Source organism: Mercenaria mercenaria, chromosome 15, assembly GCF_021730395.1.
Source record: "Mercenaria mercenaria strain notata chromosome 15, MADL_Memer_1, whole genome shotgun sequence".
Lineage (NCBI taxonomy): Eukaryota > Metazoa > Mollusca > Bivalvia > Venerida > Veneridae > Mercenaria > Mercenaria mercenaria.
Genome location: NC_069375.1, coordinates 30,148,544 through 30,167,485, shown reverse-complemented (window position 1 = coordinate 30,167,485; position 18,942 = coordinate 30,148,544). Strand labels below are relative to the sequence as shown.

Genomic DNA, 18,942 nt, shown 5'->3' with positions numbered 1-18,942 from the left:
GATAAGATAATAAAGTTCCAAACTCCCTGAGATTTTATTCAAGGTATAACATTCCAACCAAGTTTTCTAAAGACTGGGTCAATAATGCAACTTTTAACTGTTAACAGTAAAATTGATAACAACACAAGATGCACATCACACAATGGACACAGGGTAGACACAATACTTCACCTTGAGCACCTTAGTCAAAACAATAAAATGACAACAAGTGCTAAACTGGTTGAAAAATTTTATTTTTAATGATCGATCTGAAATCCAGTTCTCTCTCAGTACACTGATTTTCAAAGTGTAGACTGTCACAACAGCCACGATTTACTCAATTGTAGTTCAAATTTCACAAGTTCAAACAACAATGATTTAATGTAAGAAATAACATTAGTGAAGGTCACATGATTTAGTAGATGTTAGTGCTTGTGTGTAAATCGTGTGCCCCGACAGATAAATGGCCAATTGCATCATTCCATACCAGACTATTATTTCTTGTTATCAGATTTAAAGATAGTATTTAAAAGCACTAAAATCTTTCACTGGAAGAAATATTCTATGGTGATGACTGTTGTTCTGTTGTGTTCTGTGACGGTTCTCCTGCTGGTATGTTTGTATTCTGTGAGGTATCCTCTGGTGACTCTGACATCTTGTTTTTACTCACAAGATTATAGTAATATGTATAATCATAGTTTCTGAATGGAAATGACTTTTCTATGTAACCTGAAATATACATACATATTTTAAAAAGTTACTACAGTCTGACCAGGCTCTACATTTTACTAATATTCTCAAGCTTGCTTTAATTAACCTTTAGCCTGCCGGCGGCAAGTGATTCTGCCTTTGCGACCAGTGCAGACCAGGCTGATCATGGTCTGCACTGTCTGCTATTCAGTCTGTACATTTTCAGTTAACGCCCAGTACTGCCCAAACTGAATGATGGACCAGTCCATTTTAGAAATTTAGCAGGCTTAGGGTTAATTAAATTTGCAACCGCATGATAACAGGTTATGAATACTGGTATAAATATGAATAAGTGAATGAAATATTGCCATGCATGATGGAAAACAGTTTCATGGACAGGACACAAAAGTGCAGACGGACAATCGAATGATGGAAAGAAAAGCGCAATCCTATAATCCCAAAAATTGCATTTGTGTATTCAGAATGATATTTTACATCCTGTACCTCCTAGTAACTTCTTTCTATTATTTGTGCACCGTGACAGCTGTGCACCATGCCAACTGTGCACCATGACAACTGTGCACCATGACAGCTGTAAGTGTAATTAACGTGACTCAAAAGATTTGTTACTTTGGTTTAATGCTTTTTTTTTCAACAGTATTTCAGTCATGTAACAGCGGGTAGATAAGCTAACCAGTGTTTTTAGATTCTGTACCAGTTCAATCCTGTTCTCTGCAAGTAACTGCCAACTTCCTCACATAAATCAGAGGTGGAAGACAAATGATTACAGACACAACATCTTTTATCAAATCGTCATCGGACAGCATACGCCCTGCCTGAGGATCAAACTCACTCTGGGGATCCTTTACCTTCAATCTGCTCCCTCCATATTGAGCCAAGTGGGCAGGCTGGCTCAAAAGAAATTATGCATCACTGCCTTATTTAAATTTAACTGTTCTGGGCTGTGGCCTTGGCGGTACTTGCACAGTGGTAAGATTTGTACTTTCTTACATTTTAACTGCTGTTTCAGCCTTCAAATCTATATCAAGGGTTTCAATTGATTTCAGTCCTAGTTTTGCAAAATACAAGTTTTAAAATATTCTAAAGATGTCCAAGGGATGCAGCAGAAATTATTTCATTTTAAAGGTATCCTTAATATTTATCCCAAATATGTATTTTTCGTGTGTAAAAATTTCAGCCCGTGAAAGAGGAGATTTTGCTTTATGAATACTTAGATATTCTGAACAAGAGTGCCAGACTACACAAAATATGCCCATCATCGAACTTGGCCTAATTCAAGGGCCATAATCCAAGAGTGCCTGTGGCGATTTATTTGACTATCCAACTTGGCTGAGATATTATGCCCTCAAACATTGTGAGCAAGTTTGGTGAAGATCGGATGAAAACTGTTGAACTTAGAGAGCGGACAAGGCTATATTCATAGTTTTTCGAGTAACTCAAGGGCCATAATCCAAGAGTGCCCAGGGTGATTTTGCTGGTATCTAACTTGGCCGAGATATTATGCCCATAAACATTGTCAGCAAGTTTTGTGAAGATGGGATGGATACTGTTTGACTTAGATAGCGAACAAGGCTAAATTCGCAATTTTTCCAGTAATTCAAGAGCCATAATCCAAGATTGCCTGGGGTGATTTGGCTGGTTATAGACCTTGGCCAAGATATTACACCCATAAACATTGGCTGCAAGTTTGGTGAAGATCAAATAAAAACTGTTTGACTTAAAGAGCAGACATACTTTGGACGCTTGCCGCCCGGTGTTCACATAATATGCCCCGCTCCTTCAGAGACGGGCATATAAAAAGTGTGAGAATGACGCCAAATTTTTTTAACTTTTGGCCCGGAATTTACTCTTAAAATTATTCTTGAAGTTAACGAGAATAGTTATCGAGATATTTTGAAAATTTAAAATTAACCACACTTGGAGTTCTTTGAAATGATGTGTAATATGAATGGTACTGTATAATATTTAAAGAGAAAGGAAAACTCTCATCAGGAAAAAGTTGGTAAAACTGTAAGCAATGTCACACTGTTACTGCCAGTTTGGTACCTAGCTCTGCTGTTCCTGCCAGTTTGGTACCTAGCTCTGCTCTTAATTTATTGTGAATCAAATTACCATAATCCTGAGCTTTAGCAAGTTCCAGCTGTAATTTCTTGAACTGTCTCATGCATAGTCCTATCTGTCTAAGGTTACGTGGCTTCCCAGTAATCTCGGATATAAACTGCTTTAACAATTTGATATTCTAGAAAGAAAAAGGAAAAACACAGTAACAAGAGTAATTCTTTTTAAATAGACAGCAAACTTATTAAATGAATTTAAAAAGCCAAACCCCAACAGATGAACAGGCACGAATCAGCCATATCAAGAGGCATGCTACCCATAAAAAATTTGAATTGCAGAACAGCTTTGGTGCATTTCCACATATATTTAGAGATATCAGCGAACTAATTTTAACTCTTACCCTGCTAAATTTCTATAATGAACTTGTCCATCTTTCAATTTGGACAGTATCATTAACTGTTAGAAGGGGTGCTTACCAAAAAGATACTGACTGAATGGCGAACAGTGCAGATCATGATCAGACTGCACAGATGTGCTGGCTGATCATGATCTACACTGGTCGCAAAGGCAGAATCAATCGTGACCAGCATGATAAGGGTTAAAATTATTACTAAATGCATATATTGTCAATACTTCATTTTGTTACTTAACATTTAAAACCTCCATCTCCCTTGTTATACTGCAACCAGTCACTCTTACAAGAGTTATGAAATAACTGAATGGAAATCACACCAACCACATTTTCCAAGTTCAATACCCTTAACTCTGCAGTACTTGCACCGAGCATGAGAAAAGCAAGAGCTGTAAATGGGCCGCAACTCATTATTCAAAATACTTGTCATCAAAGAAAGTTAAAAAAATCACAGGAGGGCCATTATGACCCTGAGTAGCTCACCTGACCTTGACTATTTGACCTTTACTATACATATGACAGCCTAAATAATGAATGGAAATAACTGTGTTTAGCATACAAAATCCTGAACAGGTCAAGTGGCTCCATTTGAACAAATTTGAGAGAGGACCTTAAATAATTCTACATACCATGTTTGATAGGGATCCATCAAGTGATTCATGAGAAGAAGTTGTTTAAAGTTTTTTTTTCTATTTTAGCTCTAATGACCCCTTGAAGAGGCCCAAGTACCCCAATTTGAAACAAAATTTGGAGAGTGCCTTACAATGATGCTACATGTGGTAAACCTGGGTTTTGGCTCAGAAATAATTTGCTTTTTGTAAATATCTAAATAAATAGTTTTAGTTACCATGTTCTTTTACCGTACATTAAAGAATACATTATGACAGAGCTTTGCTAAAAGTTTGACCCTTATTGAGTAAATATTGGTCGAGTTATTTCCAAAAATATACCTAAAAAACTCCCGACTTCGAGAAAGTGTATCAGCAGAAACCATTAAATGCTCCTAAATACATATTTTATATTTTGCCATGGTATACCCACTTTCAATATATTGTAAATGTATGTCTTAATATTTATGTAAAGTTTGAGGACATGACATTATGTAGCTTTAAAGTAATTATGAAAAATCTACTTTGCTTACATTTTTGCTAGTCCACTTCTTACAGACTAGAGCTGACCAATGAAAATATTTATTAACAATATTTAGAGATATTGTTCAGGTCTGAAACTTTACTGTCATGTCAATGATATTAATTTTTAGTTATGTGAAATTTTGTAGATTTTTTAGAATCCTTGTTCTGTTGTAATCCTTTAAAAATGGCCTTTAGATGTGAAGACTGATTTTGGCAGCTATATTGGATATCTTTGGGAGAATTTGTGTGTCAACTCTTTGACACTTGATTTAAGTGCTTTTAAAGCATTATTTGAAATTTTTGAAATTACTGATAAGGTGCAGTTTTTCTTCTAGTTTGTTTTATGTAATTGGTTTTTGATGACATTTATTCTGTTTCTTGCATTTGGTGAGAAAAGTTTTACATATTTGGGAAAATGTCATTGACCAATCAGATTGCAGCATTTTTGGTGCTTCTCTATAAATAGGGGCTTATCAGTAATTTCTTGGCTCTTCTAGTTTACACTTTTGGATTAAACACTTCACTTTGTTAAGAAAATATTGGAAATTTGGAGCCAATTTTAGGAACTTTGGACTTATTTCTATTGGGGAAATTTAATTTAGAATTTGGAGTTTAATTCATTTGCTTAAGAAAATTACTGGAATTATTACATGCATTTTATTTGGACTTTTCTGATAATTTTGACATATTTTTAAAGGAACTAAATTGCATAATTGGTGTATATAGTAATTGTAGAAGCTTATTTGTAGACATAATTTAGATCTTTGTAGTTGTAATGTGTGGTTATGAGAGTACTTTTGTTTTAATAGATTTATAACACTGGACTTACTCTTGTGTCTTCATTTAATTCTACATAATGTGTTGACTTTTTCCAAATTATAATCTAAGTGGTGTTATAACACTGAACTTATTATTACAGCACTTGGCATTATAATAACTTTGAAATAGCCCAGAAAGTGGCTTCAAAAGGAATCTGGCTTTTCCTTAAATTAATTAAGCCAGTGGTGTCGGTCATCCTGAACATTTACCCCCAAAACTCGAGCAATAAGAACATTGCCAACAACCACATTTTAGGTCCTCGTCGAACAATTTAACCCCGGGACTGGGGTTTACTACAAAATTGGTGTCAGAAGTGGGATTTCATACAGGAATATTATTTGGAAATAATTTATACTGCAGAAATCATTTTTAAGAATCGGACCTCAGCATTTTCACAGGACCTCTGGATTATACTCTTATCTTTGAAACATAGATGATAGTAGGGAAGACCTGTATTATACACTAGGCTTTCTTCTATCGCTTATTGCATCACAACTCCTTCTTTCTTGTGGTGTTAGTGTGAAAGGCCTGTGAATGACTAGGCTTTCCTCTATTGCTATACAAATCTTCAGTTGGGTGATTGGGCCTGTGATTATTAAATCAGGTCATTCACTTTTGCTGAATTTCCAAATCCTATCATAGTGTTAAGGCAGGGAGCACGGCATCGGTGCGCCTGCCACAATTTTTCAGACTTAGTGTTAAGTGCAGGGGAGCGCAGCATCGGTGCGCCTGCAACATTTTTTAAACCTTAGAGTTAAGAGCAGGGGGCACGGCATCGGTGCGCCTGCAACATTTTTTAAACTTTAGAGTTAAGAGCGGGGGAGCACGGCATCGGTGCGCCTGCTACATTTTTTTAAACCTTAGAGTAAGGGCAGGGGAGCACGGCATCGGTGCGCCTGCTACAATTTTTCCTAACTTTAGTTGTAAATGCAGTTGAGCCTTTAGTCTTTGCTCCTGCAACATTTTTTCCTAATCTTAGTGTTAAGAGCAGGGGAGCACGGCATCGGTGCGCCTGCTACATTTTTTAATCTTAGGGTTAAGGGCAGGGGAGCACGGCATCGGTGCGCCTGCTACATTTTTCAAACTTTGTTAGATGCAGGGGAGCACGGCATCGGTGCGCCTGCAACATTTTTTAAACCTTAGAGTTAAGGGCAGGGGAGCACGGCATCGGTGCGCCTGTACATTTCTTTCATATTTTTTGTTGTAGATGCAGTTGAGCTCTTAGTCTTTGCTCCTGCAACATTTTTTCCTAACTTTAGTGTTAAGAGCAGGGGAGCACGTTATCAGTGCACCTGCAATCATTACTAACCTAGTGTAAAGTGCAGGGGAGCACGGCATCGGTGCGCCTGCTACATTTTCTTTAAACCTTAGAGTTAAGGGCAGGGGAGCACAGCATTGGTGCGCCTGCTACATTTTTCCATGTATTTTACTAAGTTAAATGTTATAATTAATCCCATAGATGCTCTTTCTTCAGCTTTCTAAAGTGGATTATCATAGTTTTGGGATACTTACATCAAAAGAGGATTTAAAACCCAAATTTTGTGACAAAGGCTAAAAATCTGTATCTAATGTACAGAAAAGCTATATATCATTTAATGGAGTAGACAAAGTGATTCATGAAAGTATGTAATAAAGTGATTTAAAGTTGATTCTAGAATGGATTTTAACAGTTATTCTTGGATGTTATGATGAAACTGATACCAGTGTAGGGAAATTGTGACTTAAGATAGGAATCACACTCCAGAATATTTCCACAATTCTGAGACAAGTAATAAAAAGTTAAGGCTTTGGAGTAGAATCTGTAGACATGGTGATTCTAAAATGGATTTAATAAGTGATGTTAAGATGGATTCTAGAATGAATACTGACTTTAATTCTAGAATGCATGTAGGAATTAATTCCAAAATGAGAAATTGTGACCAAGATTGGAATCACACTCCAAGCTACCTGGACCAGTATGAAGGAGACTTTTATGAACCCAGATACAGACTACCTTCCTACAATGGGAAGCAAGGTTATTTGAGGCTTTCTTTATGGCAGCTACAACGGTTTTCTAAATACTATGCATGGACAGATGAACAATATAGATTACAGTTAATCTTGGCCTTAAAAGGTGATGCTGTGAAATTTGCCTCTACCTTATCCCCAGATACACGTGAAAACACACAGACACTCATTAAGGCTCTAACAACTCGTTTTGGGCAGAGTGCGGTGCCAGAAATCCATAGGATTAATTTGTACAGTATTCAAAAACACCCTTCTGAGACACTTCAACAATACAGTGCACGGGTAAATCAGCTTATGGCAAGGGCATATCCAGGGATGATTGGATTTCAAATATACAAACAACTTGCTGTGGAACACTTTCTAAGAGGACTTCCAGACCAAAGACTGGCTTACGATGTCCTTACAAAGAAACCTAGAGACATTTATCAAGCTGTAGAGATGATTACATGGTTTGAGACCTGTAAGAAAAATACAACTCGTTTCATGGGGAAAAGTACTCATGTTGGGCGCCAGGGAGAGGACTTTATGACAGAGTACAATCAATGCGAAAGTGTGTTATCAACATTTTGCACAGACTTAACAACTTCCCTTTCCAGAATCGAGGAAAGTGAAAAGAACAAAACTTCAAGCTCGAGCATACCAACAATGAAGTATAGGTCACCATCTAATAAGGCTCGTGACAAGCGGAGGAGACAACTTTTGACCAACTCATCAAAAAGACTTTGTGACAATAAATGTTAATTTAACATGTTTCCATCTATATTTGACTATTTCATTATAGCCATATATGATGAATTTTGCTGAAGACAGTGACTTCTTTTGTAAATATCTGTAAATATAAACTTGATGCTATAGGACCAGAATTGCAGAACTGTGCTGTCTATTCAAATGTGTGCTATTTAGACAGCTAAGACCATGTAACATTTTATATGATGTTTCCATGTAGGAAAAATATCAACAGATCTGATGGCTGGAATCTGTAAACTTCCGAGACTTTGAGAGCTATTGGTGTGTGAAGTTGAAGACATCAGAAGTTTAATTTTGTGTTGCAAATGGGACTGAACTTTTCAGATCAATCAGACTAATTAACTAAAATTAAGACTCTTTATAAAGTTCAACTATGGTTTTATTGGACTTTGAACTTTATTGAGTATTTTGTGCTATTTCTATTTGTGATGGATTGGGTGTGTCAATTTTTAAAGACTGTCTAGCCGACTGTTATTAACTTTCTTGTTAATGAGTTTGTAGGTTTGCTGGGATTGTTGAGAAGACGCCTGCCTGCTGATTCTGGATTTAGCATGGTACCCTTCAAAGGAATTGAGCTAGGATTTACCATTGCACCGTTCACTGGTGGACTGGATTACTTCTGATTTGTATGAAAGGCTATTTTGAGTATTTCTATCTTACATTCATAGTGTATCCAACAGTTATATACTGTGTAAAATATAAATACTTTTGATGCAATATGGTTAGAGATGTGATTCTTAAAGATATTACTGTTTGGTATTTTTGATGTCACTTAAATTAATGCATTCAAAAGTTATGCATTTCTGTGTATGTCAAGTTTGTGACTGTTCATTCAATATTTAAATTGCCAGGTCGAACACTTACCTGTCTCTATATTGTTTGAAGTTTGTCAGTAGATTGGTAATACTTTGCAAGTCTGCAGGTGCTCATTATGTTACATATGGTGAAAGTACATTTTGCCTGCTGCACAGTAAATGGGCCAAATGTGTTAGCATCAAAGTCAAAAATTAAAGTTAAAGATTTCTAACCTGTTAAGCCTTTTTCATGAAGTTATATGTTTTAACTTCATGAAAAAGTAAAATAATAGATAACTTTTTGCTGGTTTTTGTTTTATACATCATTTTCTATCAGTGGTTGGGCAAGGGGACGGACGTTACATGGGAATGTAAAAAGCTTGTTTCTGAAGCTGTTTACTGTCATTAAGATGAGAAAATTCACCAAATCAATAAACCAGTACATCTTTACAAGAAACTTATAAAAAATTTGCCAAAAATTGAAAAAAAAATAAAAAAATTGTTATTTTACCTGTCGAAGCAGAGAAGGAAAAACAGCCATACTCATATTTTTCCTGTTACCATTTATAATATTATACTTAATTGGATAACAACCTTTTAAATGAAGACACAAGATCATCAGTTATTAAACAATTCAGTTTTTTGTATATTTCGTTTTTATTTAGGCTTCAAAACTAGTAAAGAGAAACTGATGGCAAAGGGGGACGGACATTACATTATGAGGGGACGGACGTTACACTAATTATATACATTTGTTTATCAAGCTTTAATGTGGCTCTGCTGAATAAAAACAGATTCTGTTATGTTAAACCTATCTAGATGAATGAAAAATGATACAAAGTAATAAAATAAAAAGAATATAGCTGAATTAGAGTCTTAAAATATGGAGGGAAAAGAAAACAGTATTTTTTTAATCAGAAATTGATAGTGTTCGTCCTATGTATTCACTGACTTTAAAGAAAGGTGTTTCTAAATTTTCATTATTATGCTAATGTCATTCAATAAAAGATATGTGTGTGGTAATGGTACATCTTACTGCTAGAGTTAAGTAAATTAGGATGGATGTTACAAATTCACCATAATTTCTAACAATTTTTTTTTGCAAAAACTATGTTGAAGCATAAAACAAAACAAAATAGAACAAAATGAGAAAACGTATTAAAATATTTCTTTTCATGAACATGTAAATGATATGTATCATATAATATCATACACTTTTAAGAAAGTGACAGTAATCATCATCTCAGCACAAGAAGGGGATAAGAGCTCTGACATCAAACACTTTTTTAACCGAGGTGAGGAGGATCATTTTGTTTCACTTTGAATTTCACAGATTCCACTATAAATCATATTATAATTACATAGATTAAGAAAAATCCCTTAAGTATGTAATCTGAAAGTAATGCTGAAAATACATTTATATAGACAGTATTTTCTATTCCCCTGTTTTGGGGATTGAAGGAAGGATCCATTAGGAGGGGGAAAATATACTGTAATAACAAATACTATTTGGGTCCTTAATATGAGTTTGAAAAAAAAATACCCTGGACCCTGTACAACAGTTGGTACATTTATTAAAATATCTGTGATTCATTGCCATGACACATCAGATTTTGTCTATGAAATGATCATAATTTAGACAAAAAATTTATTTTAATTTAAGGGTCTACACAACCATATGGCCATTATTACTGGCATGAGCCTGGATCATAAAATTAGTTCAACTTAAAAGAATTTCACACATTTAGTCCCACTCCTAATCTGCATATGACAGCAAGCTCCTCCCCTTTCTCAGTTTTTCAAAAGAAATCACTTTGTATATACAAGGTTCATTAACGAGTCAGTGTTTTTACAAGGACTAGGTATGGATCCAGAAATGTATATACAGGGTCCAGTTTTATGGCACCTTGTATAACGCTTAAGTTTTCCCAAAGTATGTGTTTATACAAGACTCGTTAAGAGGGTAAGTGTTGTTTTTAGAATCTTACAAGGATCCAGAGATATATACATGTATAAACTGGGCCCAGTTAAGTGGGTCCATTTTATCAGTTTTGTATATTTTTCTCATGTTGTTTTTATAGCCAACTGTTGTTCCAGCAGGGGTCTCGTTACATGTGACATATTATTCTTTTGAATAATGTCCTCATATTTGTAAATAAATGTTTCATTGGGAATGATTTAACACACACCATCTTTATTTATCAATATATAACCTACAAAAAGTTACTGATGAATAACAAAATCAGAATATATGAAATATTCAATTATCACAATTTTTGTAACATCCGTCCCTTTTCTGTAACGTCCGTCCCCCTATTTTTCAGATGAAGATGATACAACATCATATAAATCTAAATGAATCTTTTTATTTCTTTATTACTTATTGATGCATGTCCTATCAAACAGGAGTTAATTTCATTTAAATTTCCTCAATAGCATAAAAAACAAAGATTTTTGCTCTAATTTTCAGGTTTTTTTCTAGTTTTTTAATTTAAAATACTCAAAAGTATGAAAAAAAAAATTTTTCAACATTGCTTTTGATAATTTCATACTTTTTACATACTCTTGTGAAATAATAGTATCAGATATTACCATCAAAGCATGAAAACAATGCATTTTGTACAAGATTAAGAAAAGCATATATAGGGGACGGATGTTACAGGGACGGACGTTACACATAACTTTTGATATTTCGTCATTTTTTTCCCAGCAAGGCTGCAGATCCCAATTTATTTTTCATTTTTTCATGATAGGTATGTCATTAAGCATATATGAAAGTAATTAATATCAATATATTCATATTCAATTATAAAATAATAGTGGGGGACGGACGTTACACTTTTTTTCACGCAAATGGTTTTTTGAGTGCTTAAATGGACTTTTTTACTAAAATGTCCATTGATAAGTGCTGCAAGCATTTTTTTCATATTCTACAAATACATAGTAAGACAGTGAGCAAGAAAATTATTTTGAATATGTAAATTAAGACATTTTGTGTTCAATTCAAAATTTAGCATTTTGTTAAAAACAGTGGTGTTACACGAGTCACTCTTTATTATCTTATTTATAAAAATGTAATGATTTCAGTGATCATCAATGTTATACTCATTTTAAAGCTAATAAAATTATCTGTTTAAAGGTATTCAAATCAAACTTATATTTTGTTATTTGAAAATACTGTAGCATTTTTTGAAAAGTGTAAAAATCCAATGCTAACGCATTACATGAAAAAACGGCCTATTTTCAGCCATAAAATGGCTTTCAAATTTTTTTTTTGGTTGATTATGTGATTTTTTTTTAATGCAGCATTTGAATACTAATAAGACACATTGAAAACAGTTTTAACAAAACTTGAAACAGATGTTCCTCTATAAATAAAATGCAGTTACATGTTTTTTGAAAAAATTGGCCCATTTACTGTGCAGCAGGCAATTTATACCTGATTATGTTCAATTGTTCATTATTTTGGTTTGAGATTTAATGATTTTTATTGTGAATCACAAATTATTCAGTACAAGTGCATTTTAAGGTGTCATATTGGCAATAGTGTCATTTGTTTTGTGAGATACTGGAATAAAGAGTAAGAATTATTTCAGCTGATATAGAATTGAACAAGCTGATAGCATATTGCTAATATTTGTGTGATGTTGATTATTGCTAGTTTCATGCAATTTTAATTAATATTGTATTTTTGCCAAAACCTCAGTATTACATAAATGTTGTATGTGACATTCCGAGGCCGGAATGGAATGCATTTTGGTCAAATGCATTCTTTCCAAAGGGGGGAGCTGTGTGGTAAACCTGGGTTTTGGCTCAGAAATAATTTGCTTTTTGTAAATATCTAAATAAATAGTTTTAGTTACCATGTTCTTTTACCGTACATTAAAGAATACATTATGACAGAGCTTTGCTAAAAGTTTGACCCTTATTGAGTAAATATTGGTCGAGTTATTTCCAAAAATATACCTAAAAAACTCCCGACTTCGAGAAAGTGTATCAGCAGAAACCATTAAATGCTCCTAAATACATATTTTATATTTTGCCATGGTATACCCACTTTCAATATATTGTAAATATATGTCTTAATATTTATGTAAAGTTTGAGGACATGACATTATGTAGCTTTAAAGTAATTATGAAAAATCTACTTTGCTTACATTTTTGCTAGTCCACTTCTTACAGACTAGAGCTGACCAATGAAAATATTTATTAACAATATTTAGAGATATTGTTCAGGTCTGAAACTTTACTGTCATGTCAATGATATTAATTTTTAGTTATGTGAAATTTTGTAGATTTTTTAGAATCCTTGTTCTGTTGTAATCCTTTAAAAATGGCCTTTAGATGTGAAGACTGATTTTGGCAGCCATATTGGATATCTTTGGGAGAATTTGTGTGTCAACTCTTTGACACTTGATTTAAGTGCTTTTAAAGCATTATTTGTAATTTGAAATATACTGATAAGGTGCAGTTTTTCTTCTAGTTTGTGTTTATGTAATTGGTTTTTGATGACATTTATTCTGTTTCTTGCATTTGGTGAGAAAAGTTTTACATATTTGGGAAAATGTCATTGACCAATCAGATTGCAGCATTTTTGGTGCTTCTCTATAAATATGGGCTTATCAGTAATTTCTTGGCTCTTCTAGTTTACACTTTTGGATTAAACACTTCACTTTGTTAAGAAAATATTGGAAATTTGGAGCCAATTTTAGGAACTTTGGACTTATTTTTATTGGGGAATAATTTAGAATTTGGAGTTTAATTCATTTGCTTAAGAAAATTACTGGAATTATTACATGCATTTTATTTGGACTTTTCTGATAATTTTGACATATTTTTAAAGGAACTAAATTGCATAATTGGTGTATATAGTAATTGTAGAAGCTTATTTGTAGACATAATTTAGATCTTTGTAGTTGTAAATGTGTGGTTATGAGAGTACTTTTGATTTAATAGATTTATAACACTGGACTTACTCTTGTGTCTTCATTTAATTCTACATAATGTGTTGACTTTTTCCAAATTATAATCTAAGTGGTGTTATAACAACTGAACTTATTATTACAGCACTTGGCATTATAATAACTTTGAAATAGCCCAGAAAGTGGCTTCAAAAGGAATCTGGCTTTTCCTTAAATTAATTAAGCCAGTGGTGTCGGTCATCCTGAACATTTACCCCCAAAACTCGAGCAATAAGAACATTGCCAACAACCACATTTTAGGTCCTCGTCGAACAATTTAACCCCGGGACTGGGGTTTACTACATACAGACCAAACTTGAAGAAGATCAATCAAGCAGTTCATGAGAAGAAGTTGTTTAAATGTTTTTCTACGTTTATCTTTAGTGACCCCAAAAGGGGCAAAGTGCCCCCATTGAACAAACTTAAATGAGGACCTAACAATGATGCAACAGACTGTATCTGATGAGGATAAATCAAGCTATTCATGAGAAGAAGTTGATTAAAGGTTTTTCTATGTTAACATCTAGCAGACTCTAAAAGGGGCCAAGTTCCCCTATTAGAAAAAAAATTAAGAAGACCTTGCAATGATGCAACAGACCAAGTTTGATGAAGATCCATCATGCAATTTATGAGAAGCTGTTTAAAGATTTTTTCTATTCTTAGCTCCAGTGCCCCCCACCCCACCTTTTCTAGGGGCCAAGTGCCCCCATTTAAACAGATTTAGAAGAGGTCCTTATAACAATTCATCAGACCAAGTTTGAAGAAGATCCATCAAGCAGTTTTTTTTTTCTATTTTTAGCTCCAGTGGCCCATAAAAGGGGACAAGTGCCCCCATTTACATAAAATTGAGAGAGGCCCTTACAATGATAATACAAACCAAGTTTGATTAAGATCCATTAAGTTGTTCAATAGAAATTGTTTCAAAGGTATTTCTATTTTTAGCTGTTGCAGAGCCTAAGCATATAGAACAATAACCTGAAATCACACCTAGACAGCTATCAGTACTTTAACTTGGAGAAGCAGTGGAACAAACCCCATGTCTATTAGTCTGGCACCTTACCACAATACTACTGGGTCAACTCTAACAAGATTTAATGACATAAACTCACTCTGTAGTCCAGTACAAGATAATCATCTCGGCAGATTGGACATGGACTTGCAGTACTTATAGCACCCTGCCTCTGAAAAATACAAGATACTAAATCAACTGCTGTTCCTAACATCTGACTGCATATCACTTACAAAGAGACAAAATATTTATAAAGAGTTCAGACTTTACACACCAGTCTAGGTGGACTTACATCAACTGGTTACCTGGAGATATGCAAGACTTTTTATGAAGTAGATGTATGGAGCAGAAGAACCTGTTAACTTTTTTTAATACAATATACCAGGCACTTAGTTTGAGACGCTTGTATTTCCTTCTTTAGTTCATATTAACTACACCCACATTGCATTCTATCCTCCATATACTTCTTAAAAAAACCTTTGGACCAGGTTTGAACCCTTAACCTGCAAATTTCTATTATGAAATTGTCCATCTTTCAGTTTGGACAGTACCATTAACTGTTAAGAGGTAAATACCAAAAAGATACTGACTGAATGGCGAACAGTGCATATCATGATTTGCACTGGGCGCAAAGGCAGAAGCAGTCGTGTCCAGCATGATAAGGGTTAAAACTTGTGTATAACAAAAGAGTGTATGCTTAAATATTCAACACATTTACAACTTATGAGTTTAGATCAATTCTTCTACTAGTACTGGATTTGTTAAAAACCTTCAATTCTGTATTTGTCTACTAACTGCATACTTTGAAGATTTCCCTTTGCCAGATGGTTAAAGGGCATACAATATCAAATGAATCAGATAAGAATTTTGCTCAGAATATTTCATTTCACTTTTTTCTACTTTTCAGCAATCCTGACATGCATTATGAAATAACAAGAGATGTCTGAGGACAGCAACGCTCAACTATTCAACAGCCTTGTCAACTGAATGAATATCAAAGTCGAAAAAGGGGGCATATTTTTGTAAAAATGCAAAACAGAGTTATGGAACCTATACAATGAATGTCAGCACATGAAAGTGGACAAGTGTGTGCAGTTTCAATTCATTCCCATTATTGAGTACTGAGATTCCAGCTTACATACAGATACTTTAAAAGTCAAAAGGGGGCATCATTTTGTAAACAAGAGGGTCATGATGACCTGAACTTGACCTAGATATCATCAAGATAAAAATTCTGACCAATTTTCATGAATATCCATTGAAAAATATGGCCTTTAGAGAGGTCACAAGGTTTTTCTATTATTTGACCTAATGACCTAGTTTTTGAAGGCATGTGACCCAGTTCTGAAATCAAGGTGAACATTCTCACCAATTTTCATGAAGATCTCATGAAAAATATGGCCTCTAGAGAGATTACAAGGTTTTTCTATTTTTATACCAACTGACCTAGTTTTTGACCGCACGTGACTCAGTTTTCAACTTTATCTAGATATCATCAAGGTGAACATTCAGACCAATTTTCATGAAGATCCATTAAAAAATATGGCCTCTAGAGAGGTCAAAAGGTTTTTCTATTTTTAGACCTACTGACCTAGTTTTTGACCGCAGTCGACCCAGTTTCAAATCTGACCTAGATATCATCAAGATAAACATTCAGACCAACTTTCATACAGATCCTATGAAAAATGTGGCCTCTAGAGAGGTCACAAGGTTTTTTTTATCATTTGACCTACTGACCTAGTGTTTGAAGGCAAGTGACCCAGTTTCGAACCTGACCTAGATATTATTATTATTATACCAGATTTATATAGCGCCCTTTTCATGATCCATTTCACGTTCAAAGGCGCTTTACATAGTTCAAATGCAGCCACACAGGGCACATAATTCATCCTCTACTAGTACAGACACAGAGCGATCTGACCAGAGGGACAGAGTGAGACAAAGCCCCCACGACAGAGATCAGAAATCAGATACAGGCTTGTATATATATCATCAAGATGAACATTCTGACCAATTTTCATGAAGATCCATTGAAACGTATGGCCTCTAGAGAGGTCACAAGGTTTTCCCATTTTTAGACCTACTGACCTAGTTTTGGACCGCACATGATCCAGTTTCGAACTTGACCTAGATATCATCAAGATAAACATTCTGACCAACTTTCATAAAGATCCCATGACCATCTCTTAGAGTGGTCACAAACAAAAGTTTACGCACGGATGGACGACGGACGCTGCAGGATCACAAAACCTCACCTTGTCACTTTGTGACAGGTGAGCTAACAAGAAAGTAGGTCAGTAGGTCAAGGTCACAGTCAAGTGACATCATATTACTTGGGGTCATCAGGTAATAATTATTAAAGAGTCTTGGAAATAGGATCAAATGATTTTTTAAGTATTTTTTCCTATATAACTCACATAGTAACTAAGTGACCCCTGGGCGGCGCCTCTTTTAACCCCAGGGGCATAATTTGAACAATTTTGGTAGAGGACTACTAGACAATGCATCATACCAAATATCAAAACCATAGGTTGTATGGTTTCAGATAAGAAGATTTTTAAAGTTTTTTCCTATTTAAGTCTATATAAAACTTTGGACCCCCAGGGAAAGGCCTCTTTTCACCCCAGGATTACAATATGAACAATTTTGGTGTAGGACCATAAGACAATGCTACAAACCAAATATCAAAGGTAAAAGTGTTGTGGTTTCAAACAAGAACATTTTTAAACACGTTTTTTCATATATAAGTCTATGTAAAACTTGGGACCCTCAGGGCGGGGACATATTTGACCCTAGAGGGATAATCTGAAAAATCGTGATAGAGGACCACTAGATGATGCTACATACCAAATATCAAAGCCCTAGGCCGTGTTGTTTTCTACAAGAAGATTTTCAAAGTTTTCCCTATATAAGTCTATTTAAACCGTGTGACCCCCGGGGCGGGGCTATATTTGACCCTAGGGGGATAATTCAATAATTTTGGTAGAGGACCACTAGATGATGCTACACACCAGATATCAAAGCCCTAGGCCCTGTGGTTTTGGACAAGAAGATTTTTAAAGTTTTTCCTTTCAGTTGCCATGGCAACCAGAGTTTTGCATGGAATTCAATTCTTTGAACAATTTTGAAAGGGGGCCACCCAAGGATCATTCCTGTGAAGTTTGGTGTAATTCTGCTCAGTGGTTTTCAAGAAGATTTTTTTAGAAAATGTTGACGGACGCACGACACGCTGCACGACGGACATTGAGCGGTCACAATAGCTCACCATGAGCCTTTGGCTCAGGTGAGCTAAAAAGCAAAACAGAGTTCTGGAACCTGTGATATGTAAGTTAGTTTATCACAGTAAATAAGTATGTGAAGTTTCAATCCATTCCCGCAACTGGTTACAAAGATACACAGCTTACACAAAATCAGGATGCCGACGCACAGGCGAGTCCAGAAGCTCTTCAATTAGTCGAGCTGAAAAATGTGTTTTACAGGCAGGAATGATTGAATTATTTTATGCAATATGCAAACCAGACATGACACATTTTTAAAAGAACTAGAAAATGCTTTTGTAAAAAAGCGCATGTCTCCCCCAATGCAAAGTCCTATAGGCAAGAAGTCAATAGGGGTCAGGAGCGAAAGTCAAAGAGACACTGATGGCTGGCTGCAATAGGGATTATCTACTTGGCATGTCCAGTCATCCCGCTAAATTTCAACACTCTTGGCCTAGTGGTTTCAAGTCACTGTTCAGGCTTCTGTAACCTTGACCTTTGATCAAGTGACCTCAAAATAAATAGGGGTCATCTACTCTGCATGTCCAATCATCCTATTAAGTTTCAACATTGTAGGTCAAGTGGTTCTCAAGTTATTTCCAAAAAATGATTTTACATGAACAGGCCACTGTGACCTTGACCTTTAATAGACTGACCCCAAAATCAATAGGGGTCATCTACTCTGCATGTTCAATCATCCTATGAAGTTTCAACATTCTGGGTCAAGAGGTTCTCAAGTTATTGATCGGAACTGGTTATCAATGTTCAGGCCCCTGTGACCTTGACCTTTAATGGAGTGACCCCAAAATCGTTAGGGGTATTCTACTCTGCATGACCAATCATCCTATTAAGTTTCAATATTCTGGGTCAAGTGGTTTTCAAGTTACTGACCGGAAATGGTTTTCAATGGTCAGGCCCCTGTGACCTTGACCTTTAATGGAGTAACCCCAAAATCGATAGGGGTCATCTACTTTGCATGTACAATCATCCTATGAAGTTTCAACATTCTGGGTCAAGTGGTTCTCTAGTTATTGATCGGAAATGGTTTTCCATGT

At 35.1% G+C, this 18,942-nt stretch overlaps 1 protein-coding gene across 2 annotated transcripts in view; it reads right to left on the bottom strand.

The window, feature by feature from the left end:
* Positions 1–216: 216 nt before the first annotated feature.
* The window catches only part of LOC123549968 (28S ribosomal protein S18b, mitochondrial-like), a 28,066-nt gene continuing 9,340 nt past the window's right edge, over positions 217–18,942 (bottom strand). For both annotated transcript variants that reach the window (XM_045338414.2, XM_045338423.2), the window contains exons 4-6: positions 14,731–14,802; positions 2,803–2,929; positions 217–708 (exon numbers count right to left, since the gene is read on the bottom strand). In XM_045338414.2, coding sequence (XP_045194349.2) covers positions 542–708; positions 2,803–2,929; positions 14,731–14,802 — 366 coding nt within the window. In that variant the 3' untranslated portion in view covers positions 217–541. The remainder of the gene's footprint in view (positions 709–2,802; positions 2,930–14,730; positions 14,803–18,942) is intronic.